This window comes from Chiloscyllium plagiosum, unplaced genomic scaffold (assembly GCF_037043375.1).
Source record: "Chiloscyllium plagiosum isolate Xiang-an unplaced genomic scaffold, Cpla_swu_hap1 HiC_scaffold_23, whole genome shotgun sequence".
NCBI lineage: Eukaryota > Metazoa > Chordata > Chondrichthyes > Orectolobiformes > Hemiscylliidae > Chiloscyllium > Chiloscyllium plagiosum.
Window position 1 is genome coordinate 19,393,903 of NW_028270161.1, and position 21,196 is coordinate 19,415,098.

Sequence of the window (21,196 nt, forward strand, 5' to 3'; positions counted from 1 at the left end):
CACTGTTACCTCAGGGAGATTGCTTGTGTCTTCCCCAGTGAACACAGATCTGAAGTACCAATTCAATTCTTCTGCCATTTCTTTGTTCCTCGTAATATATTCCCCTGTTTCTGTCTTCAAGGGCCCAATTTTAGTCTTAACCATTTTTTTGCCTTTCACATACCTAAAAAAGCTTTTACTATCCTCTTTTATATTTTTGGCCAGTTTACCTTCGTACCTCATTTTTTTCTCTGCGTATTTCCTCCTTAGTAATCGTCTGTTGCTCTTTAAAAGCTTCCCAGTCCTCCATTTTCCCACTTATCTTTGCTATGTTGTACTTTTTCTCTTTTAACTTTATATGTTTCTTAACTTCCCTCGTCAGCCATGGCCACCCATGCCTCCTCCTAGGATCTTTCTTCCTTTTTGAAATGAACTGATCCTGCATCTTCTGCATTATACACAGAAATATCCGCCATTGTTCCTCCACGGTCATCCCTGCTAAGGTATTGCACCATTGAACTTTGTCCAGCTCCTCCCTCATAGCTCCATAGTTCCCTTTATTCAATAGAAATATTGTCACTTCCGATTGTACCCCCTCCCTCTCAAATTGCAGATTGAAGCTTATTGTATTATGGTCATTACTTCCCAATGGCTCCTTCACTTCGAGGTCCCTGATCAATTCTGGTTCGTTGCACAATACCAGATCCAGAATTGCCTTCTCCCTGGTAGGCTCCAGCACCAGCTGTTCTAAGAATCCATCTTGGAGGCACTTCACAAAGTCTCTTTCTTGAGGTCCAATACCATCCTGATTCTCCCAGCTACCTGCATGTTGAAATCCCCCATAACAACTGTAACAACATCTTTGCGACAGGCCAATTTCAGCTCCTGATTCAACTTACTTCCGACATCCAGACTACTGTTTGGGGACCTGTAGATAACTCCCAAGAGGGTGTTTTTACCCTTAGAATTTCTCAGCTCTATCCACACTGACTCTACATCCCCTGATTCTAGGTCCCCCCAAGCAAGGGATTGAATATCATCCCTTACCAACAAGGCCACCCCACCCCCTCTGCCCGTCAGTCTGTCCTTACGACAGCACGTGTAGCCTTGAATATTCATTGCCCAGGCCCTGTCCACTCAAAGCCACGTCTCAGTTATCCCCACAATATCATATCTGCCAATTTCCAAAAGAGTCTCAAGCTCATCCATTTTATTTCTAATGCTTCGTGCATTCATGTATAGTATTTTTAATTTGTTACTGCCCTCACCCTTCCCATCAACTCCTATTTCACTCAACCTTACAGCATGATCCCTTTCTGAGTTTTATGCCTCATTGATACAGTTGTCTTTCTTGACTTCCCTTGTTCTAAAAAGGGGGGCAATTTGAAGATAGTGATCATATGCAGTTAGATTTAGGGGAGCTATAGGAAAGAATATGCTGGACCATGAATAAAACTTCATTGGGAAAGAATTCTACATGTCAGAATACAGATTAATCGGGGAGAGTCAGCATGGATTTGTTTGGGGAAGATCAAATGCAAATTCTTTTGTTAATAGATTTTGAAGGTAATGCATTTTGATGTGATCTACAAAAGGCTTTTGATAAGCAAACTGCTTATGGCAAACTGGTCAAGTAAGAGCCCATGGGATTCAAGGCAAAGTAGTACATTGGATCGAAGATTGGCTGAGAGGCAGGAAGCAGAAGGCAATAGTAGTGGGAAGTCTCTGTGACTGAAAGTTTGTTTCATGTGAGGTTATGCAAATTTTGGTGCTGAGGCCCTTGCTGTTTTCAATGAATTAGAATTACAATTACAATTAGTTTTATTGTCACATGTACTCTCATGAGTACAGTGAAAAGTTACCAGTCGCCACTTACGGACCCATCTTAGGTACCAAGGTAGCCAGGGAAAGAATGAGAAAAATAAAAATATAACAAATCTAGCAATATATTAGAAAACTAGAGAAATAAGTGTTCAGAATAATCATTATATTAATGTGCACGTTAATGATGGGGACTTAAATGATCAAGGAGTTTGTCAATGGCGTGAAAATTGATCAGGTGATAAGTATTGAGGAGGATAGCTGCAGAAATATAGGGTTGGACTTCTCAGCTAGGCAGAGCAGTGGAAAACATAATTCAACCTGGAAAGGTGTGAGGTAATGCACTTGGGGAGAGCAAACAAGGCAAGAGATTACGTTATGAATGCTAGGATGCTGGAAAGTACTGAAGATCTGAGGCACCTCAATGTGCATATCCACAGATACCTAAAGGCAGCAGAACAGGTAGAAAGCACACAAGTACTTGTCTTTATTAGCAGAAGCACAGAATACAGCAACAAGGAGCAGTTCAATGTTATGTTGGAACTGTATACAATGTTGGTTTGGCCAAAACTGGGGTAATATATGCAATTCTGGTCACCATATTTGAGGAAGTATATGATTGCACAAGAAAGGATGCAGGTAAGATCTACCAACATGCTGTCTGAGCTGGGGCTAGAAGGAAAGGTTTCCATTGGAGCAGTGAAGACTGAGAGTGGACCTGATAGGAGTGTATAACATTATAAGGGGCATAGATAGGGTGTATTGGTCTATACAATTTTCATTATTTGACGGTCAATAACTATAGATGTAAAGTATGGAGTTTAATTCAGATAAATGCGAGGTCATGCATTTTGGGAAAGCAAATCTTAGCAGGACTTATACACTTAATGGTAAGGTCCTAGGGAGTGTTGCTGAACAAAGAGACCTTGGAGTGCAGGTTCATAGCTCCTTGAAAGTGGAATCGCAGGTAGATAGGATAGTGAAGAAGGTGTTTGGTATGCTTTCCTTTATTGGTCAGAATATTGAGTACAGGAGTTGGGAGGTCATGTTGTGGCTGTACAGGACATTGGTCAGGCCACTGTTGGAATATTGTGTGCAATTCTGGTCTCCTTCCTATCGGAAAGATGTTGTGAAACTTGAAAGGGTTCAGAAAAGATTTACAAGGATGTTGCCAGGGTTGGAGGATTTGAGCGACAGGGAGAGGCTGAACAAGCTGGGGCTGTTTTCCCTGGAGCGTTGGAGGCTGAGGGGTGACCTTATAGAGGTTTACAAAATTATGAGGGGCATAGATAGGATAAATAAACAAAGTCTTTTCCCTGGGGTCGGGGAGTCCAGAACTAGAGGGCATAGGTTTAGGGTAAGAGGGGAAAGATATAAAAGAGACCTAAGGGGAAACTTTTACACGCAGAGGGTGGTACGTGTATGGAATGAGCTGTCAGAGGATGTGGTGGAGGCTGATACAATTGCAACATTTAAGAGGCATTTGGATGGGTATATGAATAGGAAGGGTTTGGAGGGATATGGGCCGGGTTCTAGCAGGTGATACTAGATTGGGTTAGGATATTTGGTCGGCATGGACGGGTTGGACCGAAGGGTCTGTTTCCATGCTGTACATCTCTATGACTCTATGACTCTAAGAGGAAAGTTGAGTAGAAATGTTTTCATGTTGAGGTTGGTGGGAGTCTGGCTGAAAGGATGGTTGAATTGGAAACTCTCATAACATTTAAGCTGTATTTCGATATTCACTTCTGTTGCCATGGCCTCCAAGGCTATAGGCCACAAACTGGAAAATGCGATGATTATAGTCAGAGTCTTGACCAGTATGCACACAATGGACTAAATGGCTTCCTTCTGTGCTGTTAATATCTGAGTCTATAAGCATTTTTGCACATAAAGTTAATGGAAAGCTAGAATTTACTCCCCCAAAAAGCTGTGGATACTTGGTGACAGTTGGGGCTTTCAAGGTTGAGAGATCCATACATTTTTGACCAGGTAAAGAATCTACAGCGAAGATAGAAAACTGAAGTTGTGCAATAAATCAACCATTTTCTAAAAGAGAGGCTTGAGAGGTTGAATGACTTTTTTCTGACCCTAATATCCACAAATATAACTGCATATAAAATTATAACTACAAATCAGCAATAATACTATATTTTCCAATGAAGTCCTGGAACCAATGTGTAAAGGACATTAACATTGGGAAATGGAAATGTTCTACTTTGAACATCAAAAGCTAGTTGTACTCAGCACTTCATGGCAAGGCACAACTGTTTTTCCTGATAATTGACAATGCTTACATGGTCATCATTAGACTCTTATTTCCAGACATTGAATTCAAATTCCATAATCTGCCACAGTGGGATTCAAACTGGAATTAATAGTCTCACAATAATACCAGTAGACCATTTCTTCCCTTGTACCTACCCTAACTGTTTGATTGGACAGTGTAGAGAAAGCCTTTCTCTGTATCTAATTTGGGTTGTGCCTTTGTATGGTCTGATCAAACAGTCAGGGTAGGTAAGAGGGAGGAAATGGCCTACTGATATTACTTCTAGACTAGTAATCCCGGTTTGAATCCAATCGTGGCAGATTATGGAATTTTAATTCAATGTCTGGAAATAAGAGTCTAATGATGACCATGAAAGCATTGTCAATAGTCAGGAAAAACCCATCAGGTTCACCAATGTAGGGAAGGAAACCGCCATCCTTACTCAGTCTGGCCTACAACTGACTCCAGACTCAAGAATCTGAAAAATAAAATTCTGACTTTTAATTGACATTGTTGAATAGATAAGACTTGTTTATGATACCACCACAAAAAAACAATCTACAGAAAGACTGTCTAGGCTTGAAATTTTTCAAGATTACAAAACGTAGTGAGTGTAATGAGGTTAAACAGGTGGAGCTTATAGAATATGAATTCCCTGATGGCATTGTTAATCTGGTCCAATCAGGGAGCCCTGGCTGACATTTTTAAAAATAAGTGTCAGAGGTTCTGTTCACTGTGAGAGTTGGCTCTGAGGAAGCTGGACCAATGTTAACAACTATACATGTGCAAATAAAGTGTAACTTGGTGAGAGGATAGCAACCTCTGTGGAGTTATCTCACAAGGGTTACATTGTTGCTGGAAATGTATCTCATTCTGGGAATGTATCTTAACTTCAGAAAGGAAAGATGAAAAAAATGGAAATAAAGTTGTAAGGTTACCTGCAGAGACAGACTGTCAATCATTGGTGATGGATGAAATGTTGAAAAACCATGAGGTGAAGCTTGTAGTTGGTTTAACATCAAACCACATGTGGTACCTAAGTTGGACATGAGAATATTCATTTAAATGTTGTTGCCTTTGAAAAATATACCTTTCCGTTTAACTGAAAAAAATTAAAAGCACAGCTAAACTCCATTGATTGATAGGCAATCTACTATGAAATAGAAATTAAAAACATCTGCAGATTTTTAAAAAGTAACTATCTGGTATTTCAGTTTCGATGGTTTCCATTCTGATTGACAGTTTTAAGAGATTATTAATTGGTTAACTGTTTTCAATGTCACAAGTAAATAAGTTTATTTTTACAACAGATTGACTATTTGAGAGGATTTAATTTTTTTTGAATGGGTTGTATGGATTTATCTTTGAATATGGCAGACCTATTAGATGATTAAAAGTTTTTTTCTAATGTGGACACTGACTGAATGGTTATGGAGGGTACGTGGACACCTGGGAGGAGGGATGAACTGAGAGGGCATGGGAAGTATGAAAGGTCTTGGATGTTTCGTGTGGGGCACTCTTCCCTATTTTTGCTCTACATATGTCTTAAAGGCACTCACCAGGGATACATTTCCACATGGGAGCCCTGTACCACCCTATCTCATGACTATTTATTATATCTTAGCCTTGACAGTGGATGCCCGATGAATGTTCTCACAGACATGGTTCAGTTTGCAGTACTCTTGAAATTCTACATGTGATGCTCATGTCCTGACATCCCCATATAGTAAAGAAACAGATGATCTCACCAATACTCCCCGCCGTGGCACAGTGTTTTGAGTCAAAATGTTATAGATACAACACCAAATCCTTAGACTTGAGCATATAACCCAGGTAATCATTCTCAACATTGAATGAAATCACTGCCAGAAGGAGTGTCTACAGGAGGGAAGATCGAGCAAGCACAGGAGTATTCAAAGGAGACTAGGGGAGGTTTTCCCCAGTGTCATGGACAATGTTTTTCCTCAATTAACATCACTATAAGGACTGTATCTTTCTATTTTTGTGTGTTTAAAAGCTGTTGACAGCAACAAGAAATAATTAATTTATAAAATGCGGATTTACCAGGATGGCAGTATGTTTTCACGGCAAGAAATTTGATACCTATTGTCAACTCTGTTTTCGTACCTGCAAAGTGCAGATGATCAGGAGTCAATGCGTTGTTTACAAGTGAAGTTAATTGTTTCCCAGCTAAAACTTTGCAGTTTGGAACTGGAAACACAATTTATAGAGACACAGGCATAGACAAGAGAGAAAGACATTGAAGTGTGCAGTTGTTCTTCTCAGCAGTAGCTGCCTATTGACTACAGTTGAAAAAAAATTAATTTAAATGTGAAGCAAACCAGTAATTTTTCTTAAAGCAGTTCCAATGAGCAGTGATTTTTGAATTGATAAATCAGGGATTTGTACAGGGAACTATCTACTCTGTGCCTTTTACAAATCAGGGCAAATTTCCAGAGAAAGACAACTGAACACCAATGGTCTGGCCATCTGAAGAAGGATTACCTCAACATCAGCACTGGGAAGCAAAGACCACAGAACTGACTTTCCAGTTTTTCTACCTTGGTCATTGATCTTATTTACTTTTGTCTGTGTGTTTGGGGGGGAGGGGTTATAAGTGATATAGTTTTACTTATAAAACTATAAAACTATGCCAATAGTTTATATTATTCACCTGTAATTATAGACTAACTACTTAGAGTCATAGAGATGTAAAGCACGGAAACAGACACTTCGGTCCAACTTGTCCATGCCGACCAGATATCCCAACCCAATCCAATCCCTCCTGCAGCACCTGGCCTATATCCCTCCAAACCCTTCCTATTCATATACCCATCCAGATGCCTTTTAAATGTTGCAATTGTACCAGCCTCCACCACTTCCTCTGGCAGCTCACATACATGCACCACCCTCTACGTGAAAAAGTTTCCCCTTAGGTCTCTTTTATATCTTTCCCCTCTCACCCTAAACCTATGCCCTCTAGTTCTGGAATCCCTTACCCCAGGGAAAAGACTTTATCCTATCCATACCCCTGATGATTTTGTAAACCTCTATAAGGTCACCCCTCAGCCTCTGATGCACCAGGGAAAACAGCCCTCTCCCTATAGCTCAAATCCTCCAACCTTGGCAACATCCTTGTAAATCTTTTCTGAACCCTTTCAAGTATCACAACATCTTTCCAATAGGAAGGAGATCAGAATCGCACACAATATTCCAACAGTGGCCTAACCAATGTCCTGTACAGCCGCAACATGACCTCCCAACTCCTGTACTTGTAATAATAAAAATCTTTGTTCATTCAGATGTCTTCAACCTTGTTCTGAAAGTCATGTAAATGGGATACTGTGTATACTTCTGAAAAAAAAACATTTGGAATGACTCCAGGAACAGTGAAACTCAATTTATGGCATGCTACCCAAGATAAATTATCTAGGCATTATTGTGAGAAAATACTGTCTGCTAATTGTTCATTACATGAAGATTAATTTTCAAAATGTTATTTTTTTTTGCCTCTACAGGACTTTAGGACACTGTTACATTGTGCAAGGTATGATACAAATACATGGTCTCCTCCACATTGAGGACATGAAACACAGAGGGATGATTGCTTTGTAGAACATCTATGTTCTACCTGTAGAAATTATCCTGAGTTTACAATTGCCTGCCACTTCTAAACAGCAATGTGCTCCCATGCCAACATTTGTCTCTGGCTTGTTGCAGTGCTCTAGGAAGGCTTAGTACAAACTCAAAGAACAACATCTTATATTTTGCTTGGGGACCCTGCAGTCTCCAGGACTCAACATAAAGTTCAATAACTTTAGAGCCTGGTTACATCCTTCCATGCTTTTTGTCTTTCCCCACACACTGGTCCTGTCATGGTACATGTTACTTTTAACGCAGTTTACCCATTCTCTCCTACTTCTGGCCATCATTATCACTTACTAACTTCTCTTCTGTTGTGGTATACAGTCAAATTGTCTCACATATGATTGGTATTGACATTTATATAGCACCAGGAATCTACTGGCTCTCAATAAAAGTGGATTTGATTGTGAAACTCCAGTGGAAACAATAGGGACCCTGAAGTATTGTTTCCCGCTGGAGTTTCACAATCAAGTCCACTTTTATTGAGAGCCTGTAGATTCTTGGTGGTATGTGAATGTCAGCATCAATCATATCTGAGACTATTTGACTGTACAAAAATAATTTCTGCAAAGTAAATATGAGTAAGTAAATGGTAAAGACAGAAATGGGTTGAATGTTAAGATGACCTTAAAGGGGACTGATTGCAGCAGGAAATGTGCACTTACCATTTAAAAGACCACCTCTGTTTTTCACCTTCTCTTCTCGTCTCCATTTGGCTCGTCGATTGGAAAACCAGACCTAAGTGAAGGTGAAGTGAGTGTAAATCAGAAAAAGAACAAATTCAGTTTCACTTCACACACCTGGAGTTATGTGCAGAAACATTTATATCATTGATAGCCATAGGTGAGGTGCCAGAAGACTGGATGTCAGCTAACATGATTTAAGAAAGGTGGGAAGAAAAAGCCAGGAACTACAGACCAGTGAGCCTGAAATTGGTAGTGGGCAGGTTGTTGGAGGGAACCCTGAAGGACAGGATTTACATATATTGGGAAAGACAAGGACTGATTAGAAATAGTCAACACGACTTTGTGCATGGGAAATTGTGTCTCACCAACTTGACTGAGATTTTTGAGGAAGTAACGAAGATGACTGATTGATGAGAACAGTGGTGGACATAATCTATGTGGACTTCAGTAAGGTGTTTGATAAGATTCCTCGTGGTAGACAGATTAGCAAGGCTGGATTGCATGGAATACAGGGAGAACAAGTCATTTGGTACAGAACGTTTGAAGGTCGAAGACAGATGGTGGTGCTGGAGGGTTGCTTTTTAGACTGGAGGCCTGTGACCAATGGATTGGTGCCACAAGGATTGGTGTTGAGTCCACTACTTTTTGTTATTTATATATATCGTTTGGGTGTGAACATAGGTGGTATGGTTAGTAAGTTTGCAATGACACCAAAATTGGAGGTATAGTGGACAGCGAAGGAAGTTACCTCAGACTATAACAGGATCTTGATCAGATGAGCCAATGGGCCGAAGAGTGGCAGATGGAGATTAATTCAGATAAAAGAGAGATGCTGCATTTTGGAAAAGCAAATCAGGGCAGGACTTATACACTCGATGGTGAGGTCCTGGGGAGTGTTGCTGAACAAAGAAACCTTGGAGTGCAAGTTCATAGCTCCTTGAAAGTGGAGTTGCAGATAGATAGGATAGTTAAGAAAGCATTTGATCTGCTTTCCTTTGTTGGTCAGTGCATTGGATAAAGGAATTGGGAGGTCATGTTGAACTGTGCAAGACATTGGTTAGGCCACTTTTGGAATATTGCGTACAATTGTGGTCTCCCTGCTATAGGGAGGATTTTCTGAAACTTGAAATGGTTCAGAAAAGATTTACAAGGATGTTGCCAGAATTGGAGAGTTTGAGCTATAGGAAGAGGCTGAATAGGCTGGGGCTATTTTTGCTGAAGCATCTAAGGGTAAGGGATGATTTATAAAATCATGAGGGGCATGGATCGGGTGAATAGACATGGTCTTTTCCTCAGGGTGGCGGAGTCAAAACTAGAGGGCATAGGTTTAGGGTAAGAGGGGAAAGATATAAAAGGGACCTAAGGGGCAACGTTTTCACACAGAGGGTGGTGGGTGTATGGAATGAGTTGCCAGAGGAGTCTGGTACAATTACATTTAAAAGGTACCTGGTTGAGTATATGAATATATTTGGGTTTAAAGGGATGTGGGCTAAATGCTGGTAAATAGGACTAGATTAATTTAAGATATCTCATCAGCATGGACAATTTGGACCTAAGTTTCTGTTTCTATACTGTGTCATTATGTCTATCTAAATCGAAAAAATACTGTGGATGCTGGAGATCTGAAATAAAAATAAAGTGCTGGAGAAATTCAGCAGGTCTGCAGCATCTGCAAAGAGAGAAACAGGGTTAATGTTTTCAGTCCAAAGAACCTTCCTGTGGACACAGAAATTGAGTTAATATTTAGGGTCCAATGACTATTCAATGAGTTTCTCCATCACTTTCTGATTTCATTTTGGAGTTATTCACCTGTCATTTTGACTCTAGGAAATCACATGCAACAAACATATTGCCTCAGTTGTCACATTAGATCATTGAGCTCAATGGTAATGAAAATAAGTTGAATCATAATGAATGTCTGATCCAATGTCATGCCCTCCAAAATAGAGACTCTAACTATCACTTGATATTCAATGGCATTATCATCATTGAGTACCTCATGAATACTGGGGGCAGGTTACCATTGACTAAAAACCTAATTGGCTACATAAATACAGTGACTGCAAGAGAACATCTTCTGACTTTTCAAACCTTGTCCAGCAGCTACAGGGCACTATCAGAAAATTTCTGGAAAAAGTGTCTATTTGTCAATGTAGTTCCAAAATTCAAGAAGCTCTATTGTTTCCTGGAAAAGTAATCTGCTTGGTCGTCACCCTGTCCACCAACTTAAACATTCACTCCCAGTACCAATACAGAACAGTAGCAGCAGAGTGTATTATCTACAAGATGTAGTAGTTAATGAAAATTTCTTAGGCAGTTGCTTCTACAACCCTGAATCTTCTACCACCTAGAAGGATAATGGCAGCAGATTCATGAGAACATCTGCAAGTTGCTCTCCGAGCCATACATCATCCTGATTTGGAACTAAATAATTGTTCCTTCACTATCACTGGATCAATGTCCTGGAACTGCCTTCCAAAATAGCACTATAGATGTACTGACACCAAATGGGCCATAGTAGTTCAAGAAAGTAGCTCACCACCAGCTACTGAAGCACATTTATGGATGAGAAATAAATGCTGGCCTTGCCAGTGACACCCACATCCAATGGAAGAGCATTATAAACTCTGCTGTCAAAAAATATTATTATTTCAACTTCCAGCGCACACCTGCATGGGATTATATATTTTTAATTATGTACTGAAGGAGCCACAAGCTACACTTTGCAGGCAAATAAATTGTCAGTAAATACTGATCTTGTTCTAGTATTCAAAAAAGGATTAAGATTAAGTATAGGTACTGCAGAGTGGAAGGGTATGAGGTTTGAGTTAGGGTAAATCTAATTTGAGTTCAGCGTGTTGTGCACTGATTATGCATTTAGAAATGGAAGTAAAACAGGGCCAATTGTTTCTTTGTCAGTCCAACATTATTATGGATTAGTAATAGCTTACAATGTTGTCTCTTCACCTCTGACCAAACTGCTAAGGATTCAGGAGAACAATTTTCATCTTAGCACAAGGATTTTTAGTTTGCAAAGTCTCCAAGATATAAGATTCATAGGGAAGCTTTCAAGGTGTCAAAAATGGAAGGAGGTTTAGGCCATTAGAATTAGAAAGAATTCATACATATGTCTCAGCAGTCTCAGAAAGAAAACTGGAAATAGTTAAAATGTTGTTAAAATCATTAAAATGTTGAGATAGCAGTGATATTTATGTGAGATTGATTTTCTGTAAAGGAAGCTGCTGGGAAACAGTTTGAAACTTTGCTTTGTTGTTTATATTCAGATCTTTATATCCTGTTAAATACAACTCTTCTGTTTTATTTTCTTTTTTGTAATACATTTTTGTGGATTTCTTACAGAACATTTGTAGCCTCATGTGAATATATTTCAGTGATTAGCCACCACCGTAACCAATAGCAAACATTTAATTTATGATTACTTTATCAGCTAGGATCACAACAAGAGTGATGTAAAAGTGATTGGTTTTGGTAGGAAGAATGAGAGGGAATAGAAACAAAAGATGCAATTTTTTTTACAAATTTAAACCTTCTCCAGAGTTTTCCAACATTATAAATCTTCAGCCAATTTGATTCATTTAATTTGATAACAAGAAAAGGCTGAAGACTTTGAATGTTGCAAATGCTCCTGGGCCTGGCATCATTCTAGCAATAGTACCAAAGACTCTAACTCCAGAACTTTCCTCCTACCCTGGCCAAGCTATTCCAATATAGCTATAATGCTGACAGCAACCCAAAATATGGATAATTGTCCAGGTGTGTCCTATACACAATAAAGGACAAATGTAACCCAGTCAATTACTGAGCCATTAATATACCCTCAACCATCAGTAAAGTGATATAAGGAAGTACCAACTTAGCAATAACCTGTTCACCAGGGCCACTCAGTTCCTAATCTCATTACAGTCTTGGTTCAAACATGGACTAAAGATCTGAACTGCAAAGGTGAGGTAAAAATGAATGCTCTTTACATCAAAAACACATTTGACTGAGTTTCAAGGAGACCTTGCAAAACTGAAATCAGTTGGGATCAGGTGACACTCTTTGCTGGCTAGAGTAATATCTAGTACAAGGGAAGATGGTTGTGGTTATTGGAGGACAGTTATTTCAGCTTCAGGGCATCTCTGCAGGGTTTCTTCAGAGTAGTATCCCATCCCAAGCATCTTCAGAAGTGGGGATGTTCAATGATGATTGCACAATGCACAGCACCATTTACTATTTTGTAGACACTGAAAGTCCGTCTCTAAATGCAGCAAGATCTGGACAATATTTAAGCTTGGGTTGAAAAGTGGAAATGACTATCGCCAAGTAGAGATAATCTAACCATTTCCCATTGACATGTAATGGCTTTACCATTGCTCAATTGCCCACTATCAACATCCTGAATGTTACCATTGAAAAGAAACTGAATCAGTCTTGCCATATAAATACTGTGCCTACAAGGGTAAATCACAGACTAGGAGCAAATAACTCACCTCATAACTCTTAAAAGTCTGTCCATCATCTACAAGACAGAAATGTAACAGAATACTCCCCACTTGTTTGGGTGAATGCATCTCCAAAATGACTGAAGACATTTGAGGATAACGCCATCCAGGAAAAAGCAGCCTGCTTGATTGGAACCACATCTGCAAACCTCCACCTCCACATTCATAACAACAGTACTGTAAGCCATCTACAAGATGCACTGCAGAAATTCACCAAGACTCCTTAAACAGAATTTTCCAAACTCATGACCAATACCATCTAGAAAAATAAGGACAGCAAATATACGGGAACATCATTACCTGCAAGTTCACCAATCTGATTTGGAAATATATTGCTGTTCCTTCAGTGTCACTGGGTCAAAATCCTGGAATTCCCTCCCTAACAGCATTGTGGGTTTACCCACAGCAAATGGACTGCAGCAGTTCAAAAAGGCAGCTCATCACCACCTTCTCAAGAACAATTAGGGATGGGCAGTAAATGCTGGCCCAGCCAGCAAAGCCTAGGTCGCATGAATTAATTTTAAAAAGGAGAGAAACTGAACAAAGTACATACATGTTAAAAATTGTCAATAATAATAATGGCATAGAGTGCAAAAGCAAGGAAGTTATGCTAAGCCTTTATAAAACATAGGTAACACCTCAGATGAAGTATCATAGCCAATTCTGGAAGCCACACATTCAGAAAAATGTTCATAAGGCCATAAGACATAGGAGCAGAAATTAGGCTATTCAGCCCATCAAGTCTGTTCCACCATTCAATCATGGCTCAATCCCATTCTTCTACTTCTTTCCCATAACCTTTGATCCCCTTGTCAATCAAAAACCTATCTCTGTCTTAAATATACTCAATGACCTGGCCTCCAAAGCCTTCTGTCAAGGTCCTAGAGGAGATATAAAGGAGATTTATTAGAAAAGTTAAATGAATGGAAATCTCAGTTTTGTGGAGAGAATAGAGAAACTGGAATTGTTCACCTTAGCACAAAAGGTTAAGGGGTGATTTGTTGTAGGAGTTTAAAACATTGAAGAATTTAGATACAGGAAATAAGGAGAAATTGTTTTCAATGGTACAACAGTTGGTTATTACAAGACTCAAGGTTATTCTGGAGAAAAAAACATGTGATTTGAGGAAATAAATATAATGCAATTAAACAGTAATGACCTGCACTTCTTAAAAGGGTGGTGGAAGTAGATTCAGTAATAACTTTCAAAATGAATTTGGATTAATATTTTAGAATGTAAATGCAGGATAATGAGAAGAGATGGTGATTATATATAATTGAATAGCTCTTTCAAAGAATCTGGACAGAAATGATGGACCAAATGGTCTCTTTCTGCACTATATCATTCAATGATTCTGTGATTTAATTCCTACAGCATCGATACATTTCATTCAGATTAGTCAATCCACTTCCGATTTTAGCCTCCATAGCTGCAAATAGTTCTAGTCATATCTACTGGCCTATTCCCTTACTCCTTTGATTACTTTTTCATCATTCCCAACCCTGGAAGTGAAACTGTAAATTCAAAACATTTGGGCAATGAAACCAACTTTGCTCACCATTTTAATTCCCTCACATTCAATTTTGAATCTGTGGTACTATAAAAGGTAAAGATTAACTATTGATGAAGACACAATCTCATATCGTATTCATCACCTTTCTATTCCAACCAAAATGCATATAAACTTTTATTGTCTGATTGGATGATTCCTGAATGTTAATCAAATAGCCTTTTGTTTTGCTTTTTCAATATTTTGTAACTAGGAAATGAAATTGTCCACAAAATTATTTTTAAAAAGTAGTATTAAATTTCCATATGATATCTCTCCTGTGATTTTTTTTCTTTACAGAATTGTTCTGCCACTTAAGTTTAAATTCCAGGAGTTCTAAATATTGGTAACTTGACTCAGAATGTGCATAATAGTGGCCAGAAAGATTCAAATGTGGTTAAATGTTTAAAACAATAACTTGTCCATATTTCTGCAGCAATGGGTAAGTTTCCAATCCATCTCATTAGATACACATCCAGACTCAGAATCAGCTCCATAATATTTATCAATAAGGGGTTGCTTTATGGTATCAAGGATCTTTCAGGTGAAGGTTTTATGGAGAAGAACATCCAGTTAATGTTCAGAAATTAGAAGGCAGCTCATTGGAAATAGAGATGCAATTCTTACCTGGATTCGAGCCTCTGGAAGAGATGTTTTTGAAGCTAAGTTTTCTCGTGCAAACACATCTGGATATTGTGTTCTTCTGAATTCTGAAACCACAACAGAAATATTACACAAAAGTATATTCTTACTGATCAAGGTATACGTTAAGAATGCAAGAAATAAGTGCAGGAGAAGTAAACCACATGGCTGCACAAGATTAGCTCATACACTGTTCAGTAAAATCATGGCCGTGCTTCAATCTCAAGTCCATCTAACACCCCATCCCATTGCTCATATTCCTCAATCCCGATCATCCAAAGACCATTGATCACAGTTTTGAAAATGCTGATGACTGAGCATCCACAGCTCTCTGAGATAGAGAATGCAAAGACTTGTAACCTTTGTGAGATTTTTCTCTTTTTCTAAGTCCAAAATTACCTTGATAATTTCAACACAACAAATCAAGGATTGATAGGACTTGGGCTCACTCCATTAATCTCAGCCTAACCTCAAAGAATTGCAACATTATCAACATGAAAACTGAAAATTGAGGAAGATGTTAACCATTTACTTCCTTCCTCCTCACCATCCAAGGCTCAAGACATACCTTCCAAGTGAAACAAAGGTTTACCCACATTTCACAGTCTAGCCTACTGTAAACACTCATAATGTGGTCTCTGCACTGAGGAGACAAAATACAGACTGGGCAATTGTTCTTCAGAATACCTATACTCTGTCTGCAAAAATGACCCTGAATTTCCTATTGCCGGCCACTTCAACACATCATAGTGTTCTCTGCCATAGTCTCGGACTTGCTGTAGTGCTTCAGTGAAGCTCAATGCAAGCTGGAAGAACAGCACTTCAATGTCCACTTAGGGACCCTGCAGCCTTCAGGACTTAGGATCAAGTTCAATCATTTTAGTGCCTGAGAATCTTCTCCCATGTCCTTATTCCCAAACCCCACTTCCCAGGCCTAGTCATCACATGGGCTGCTACCACGACCATTCCATTGTCAGCTACTAATGGTTCCAATTAGCAAGTATTGATTCTCCCAGACTGCCGGTCATCTAACTGTTGTTCTCTGTCTCTCAGGGCTTCATCTCCAACTATCATTTATTCCTCCCCCTCCCCTACCCTATCCTCAGCATACCCTCTTTCTGCATTGTAGCGATTCTGTGATTCTATATACATCAACCTTTTTTGAGTTACAGTCAGTTCTGAAGAAGGGTTGTTGGACCTGAAATGATAACTCTGCTTTCTCTCTGCAGATGGTGACAGACCTGCTGAGTGTACCCAGCAGCTGCAGTTTTTGTTTTAGATTTTCAGCATCCACAGCTCTTTGTTTTATTCTAGTAGTATTTCAATATGTTTTTTGGGAACTTGCAGGAAACAATATGAGCACTTTTGTTATTTACTTTACAATCTATGAGATTTTGTTCAACAACGACTTTTGCCCAGTCCTAAATGCGAAAGGTCCATACCTTTCTCTAACTCTTCAGCCTGCCCTTGTGTGAAAACTGTTCGATTCCTTTGCTGACAGTTTGGCTGAACATCTTCAACAAAATCAGACGGCAAGATGTTAAAACTTCCATCTATTTCTTGTTCTCCAAGATCTGGAAGAAGAACTCAAAAAGAATAAGGGTCAGTGTTTAGAACACAACATTTTTTGCATCAACTATCAAGCAATCACAAAGGTAATAGAGCACAGGACCAATTCAGAATAAAGCTCAACAATATTCTCTGATTCCACTCTGAAAGCTACACCCAACTTGAAAACCATACATTTTCCCATTTCTCACATCAACCATCAGAGGTTTAAAGTTCTACCACAGGAATGTGAACACACAATCCAGCAGTATTGAAAGAGAGTTGCACACTCAAAAAAGGATCATGCTGTAAGGTTGAGTGAAATAGGAGTTGATGGGAAGGGTGAGGGCAGTAACAAATTAAAAATATTATACATGAATGCATGAAGCATTGGAAATAAGATGGATGAGCTTGAGGCTCTTTTGGAAAAAGGCAGATACGATATTGTGGGGATAACTGAGACGTGGCTTCAAGTGGATAGGGCCTGGGAAATGAATATTCAAGGCTACGTGTTGTCGTAAGGACAGACTAACGGGCAGAGGGGGTGGGTGGCCATGTTGGTAAGGGACGATATTCAGTCCCTTGCGCAGGGGAACGTAGAATCAGGAGATGTAGAGTCAGTATGGACAGAGCTGAGAGTTATCTACAGGCCCCCAAACAGTAATTTGGATGTCGGATGTAAGTTGAATCAGGAGCTGAAATTGGCCTGTCGCAAAGATGTTACTACAGTTTTTATGGGGGATTTCAACATGCAGGTAAACAGGGAGAATCAGGATGGTATTGGACCTCAAGAAAGAGACTTTGTGGTGCCTCCAAGATGGATTCTTAGAACAGCTGGTGCTGGAGCCTACCAGGGAGAAGGCAATTCTGAATCTGGTATTGTGCAACGAACCAGAATTGATCAGGGACCTCGAAGTGAAGGAGCCATTGGGAAGTAATGACCATAATACAATAAGCTTCAATCTGCAATTTGAGAGGGAGAGGGTACAATCGGAAGTGACAACATTTCTGTTGAATAAGGGGAACTATGGAGCTATGAGGGAGGAGCTGGACAAAGTTCAATGGTGCAATACCTTAGCAGGGATGACAGTGGAGGAACAATGGCAGATATTTCTGTGTATAATGCAGACGTTGCAGGATCAGTTCATTTCAAAAAGGAAGAAAGATCCTAGGAGGAGGCATGAGTGGCCGTGGCTGATGAGGGAAGTTAAGAAACATATAAAGTTAAAAGAGAAAAAGTACAACATAGCAAAGATAAGTGGGAAAACGGAGGACTGGGAAGCTTTTAAAGAACAACAGAAGATTACTAAGAAGGAAATACGCAGAGAAAAAAATGAGGTACGAAGGTAAACCGGCCAAAAATATAAAGGAGAATAGTAAAAGCTTTTTTAGGTATGTGAAAGGCAAAAAAATGGTTAAGACTAAAATTGGGCCCTTGAAGACAGAAACAGGGGAATATATTACGAGGAACAAAGAAATGGCAGAAGAATTGAATTGGTACTTCAGATCTGTATACACTGGGGAAGACACAAGCAATCTCCCTGAGGTAACAGTGGCTGAAGGACCTGAACTTAAGGGAATTTATATTTGCCAGGAATTGGTGTTGGAGAGACTGTTAGGTCTGAAGGTTGATAAGTTCCCGGGACCTGATAGCCTACATCCCAGGGTACTGAAGGAGGTGGCTCGAGAAATCGTGGATGCGTTGGTGATTATTTTCCAGAGTTCGATAGATTCAGGATCAGTTCCTGCGGATTGGAGGGGGGCTAATGTTGTATCACTTTTTAAGAAAGGTGGGAGAGAGAAAGCAGGAAATTTTAAACCAGTTAGTCTGACCTCAGTGGTGGGAAAGATGCTGGAGTCTATTATAAAGGATGCAATTATGACGCATCTCGATAATAGTAACAGGATAGGTCAGAGTCAGCATGGATTTATGAAGGGGAAATCATGCTTGACTAATCTTCTGGAATTTTTTGAGGATGTAACTCTGAAGATGGACGAGGGAGATCCAGTAGATGTAGCGTATCTGGACTTTCAGAAAACTTTTGATAAAGTCACACATAGGAGGTTAGTGAGCAAACTTAGGGCGCATGGTATTGGGGGCAAAGTACTAACTTGGATTGAAAGTTCATTGGCTGATAGGAAACAAAGAGTAGTGATAAACAGCTCCCTTTTGGAATGGCAGGCAGTGACCAGTGGGGTACCGTAGGGATCAGTGCTGAGACCACAGCTTTTTACAATATATGTTAATGATATAGAAGATGGTATTAGTAATAACATTAGCAAATTTGCTGATGATACTAAGCTGGGTGGCAGGGTGAAATGTGAGGAGGATGTTAGGAGATTACAGGGTGACCTGGACAGGTTAGGTGAGTGCTCAGATGCATGGCAGATGCAGTTTAAAATGGATAAATGTATGGTTATCCACTTTGGTGGCAAGAACAGGAAGGCAGATTACTACCTAAATGGAGCTGAAAATGTGTTGCTGGAAAAGCGCAGCAGGCCCAACAGCATCCAAGGAACAGGAGAATCGACATTTCGGGCAGAAGCCCTTCTTCAGGAAGGGCTTCTCCTGTTCCTTGGATGCTGCCGGACCTGCTGCGCTTTTCCAGCAACACATTTTCAGCTCTGATCTCCAGTATCTGCAGTCCTCACTTTCTCCTCGAAGATTACTACCTAAATGGAATCAATTTAGGTAAAGGGGCAAAGAGATCTAGGTGTTCTTGTACACCAGCCAATGAAGGTAAGCATGCAGGTACAGCAGGTAATGAAGAAGGCTAATAACATGCTGGCCTTCATAACAAGAGGGATTGAGTATAGAAGCAAAGAGGTTCTTCTGCAACTGTACAGGGCCCTGGTGAGACCACACCTGGAGTATAGTGTGCAGTCCTGGTCTCCAAATTTGAGGAAAAACATTCTGGCTATTGAGGGAGTGCAGCCTAGGTTCACGAGGTCAATTCCTGGAATGGCGGGACTACCTTATGCTGAAAGACTGGAGCGACTGGGCTTGTATACCCTTGCGTTTAGAAGACTGAGAGGGGATCTGGTTGATACATATAAGATTATTAAAGGATTGGATACTCTGGAGGCAGGAAACATGTTTCCGTTGATGGGTGAGTGCCGAACCAGAGGACACAGCTTAAAAATACGGGGTAGACCATTTAGGACAGAGATGAGGAGAAACTTCTTCACCCAGAGAGTGGTGGCTGCGTGGAATGCTCTTCTCCAGAGGGCAGTGGAGGCCCAGTCTCTGGATTCATTTAAGAAAGAATTGGATAGAGCTCTCAAGGATAGTGGAATCAAGGGTTATGGAGATAAGGCAGGAACAGGATACTGATTAAAGATGATCAGCCATGATCATATTGAATGGTGGTGCAGGCTCAAAGGGCAGAATGGCCTACTCCTGCACCTATTGTCTATTGTCTATTGTCGGAAATACTGTCTTACTAAAGAGAGGTTAAACTGAGAGTCCACCTTCCTGCTCAGGCTGAAAGAATACATAGCGTCACAGAGTCAGAGAGATGTATAGCACAGAAACAGACCCTTCAGTCCAACTCGTCCATGCCAACCAGATATCCTAACCTAATCTAGTCCCATTTGTCAGCACTTGGTCCATATCCTTCTAAACCTTTCTTATCCATCTATCCATCCAGATGCCTTTTAAATGTTGTAGGTGTACTAGCCTCCACCACTTCCTTTGGCAGTCCTTTCCAAACCGCAACACTCTCTGCATGAAAAAGTTGTCCCTTAGGTCTCTTTTAAATCTTTCCCCTTTCACCTTAGACCTCAGTGGTTAGCCTCACAGTGCCAGAGACCCGGGTTCGATTCCAGCCTCAGGCGACTGTCTGTGTGGAGTATGCACATTCTCCCCGTGTCTGTGTGTGTTTCCTCTGGGTGCTCTGGTTTCCTCCCCCAGTCCAAAAATGTGCAGGTTAGGTGAATTGGCCATGTTAAATTGCCCATAGTGATAGGTGCATTAGTCAGGGGTAAATGAAGGGGAATGGGTCTGGGTGTGTTGCTCTTTGGAGGGTCGTTATGGACTTGTTGGGCTGAAGGGCCTGTTTCTATACTGTCGGCAATCTAATCTAATCTATGCCCTATAGTTCTGGATTCCCCCACCCCAGGGAAAAGACCTTGTCTATTTACCCAATCCAGGCCCCTCATAATTTTATAAATCTCTTCAAAGTCACCCCTCAGCCTCTGATGCTCCAGGGCCAGTAGTCCTAGCCTACTCAGCCTCTCCGAGGAGAAAGTGAGGACTGCAGATGCTGGAGATCAGAGCTGAAAATGTGTTGCTGGAAAAGCGCAGCAGGTCAGGCAGCATCCAAGGAACAGGAGAATCGACGTTTCGGGCATAAGCCCTTCTTCAGGAATGAGGAGAAGGGCTTATGCCCGAAACATCGATTCTCCTGTTCCTTGGATGCTGCCTGACCTCCTGCGCTTTTCCGGCAACACATTTTCTACTCAGCCTCTCCCTATAGTTCAAACCCTCCAACTCTGGCAACTTTATTATAAATGTCCTGCACAGCCACAAAATAACCTCCCAATTCCTATA

General features: G+C 40.3%; 1 protein-coding gene across 1 annotated transcript in view; it reads right to left on the reverse strand.

Annotated features, from left to right (window-relative positions):
* The window catches only part of LOC122561469 (paired box protein Pax-4-like), a 38,481-nt gene that overhangs the window by 11,258 nt on the left and 6,027 nt on the right, over nucleotides 1-21,196 (reverse strand). The window contains exons 5-8 of the mRNA XM_043713212.2: nucleotides 16,539-16,670; nucleotides 15,082-15,164; nucleotides 8,380-8,452; nucleotides 5,008-5,105 (exon numbers count right to left, since the gene is read on the reverse strand). Of these exons, the coding sequence (XP_043569147.2) occupies nucleotides 5,008-5,105; nucleotides 8,380-8,452; nucleotides 15,082-15,164; nucleotides 16,539-16,670 (386 nt within the window). The remainder of the gene's footprint in view (nucleotides 1-5,007; nucleotides 5,106-8,379; nucleotides 8,453-15,081; nucleotides 15,165-16,538; nucleotides 16,671-21,196) is intronic.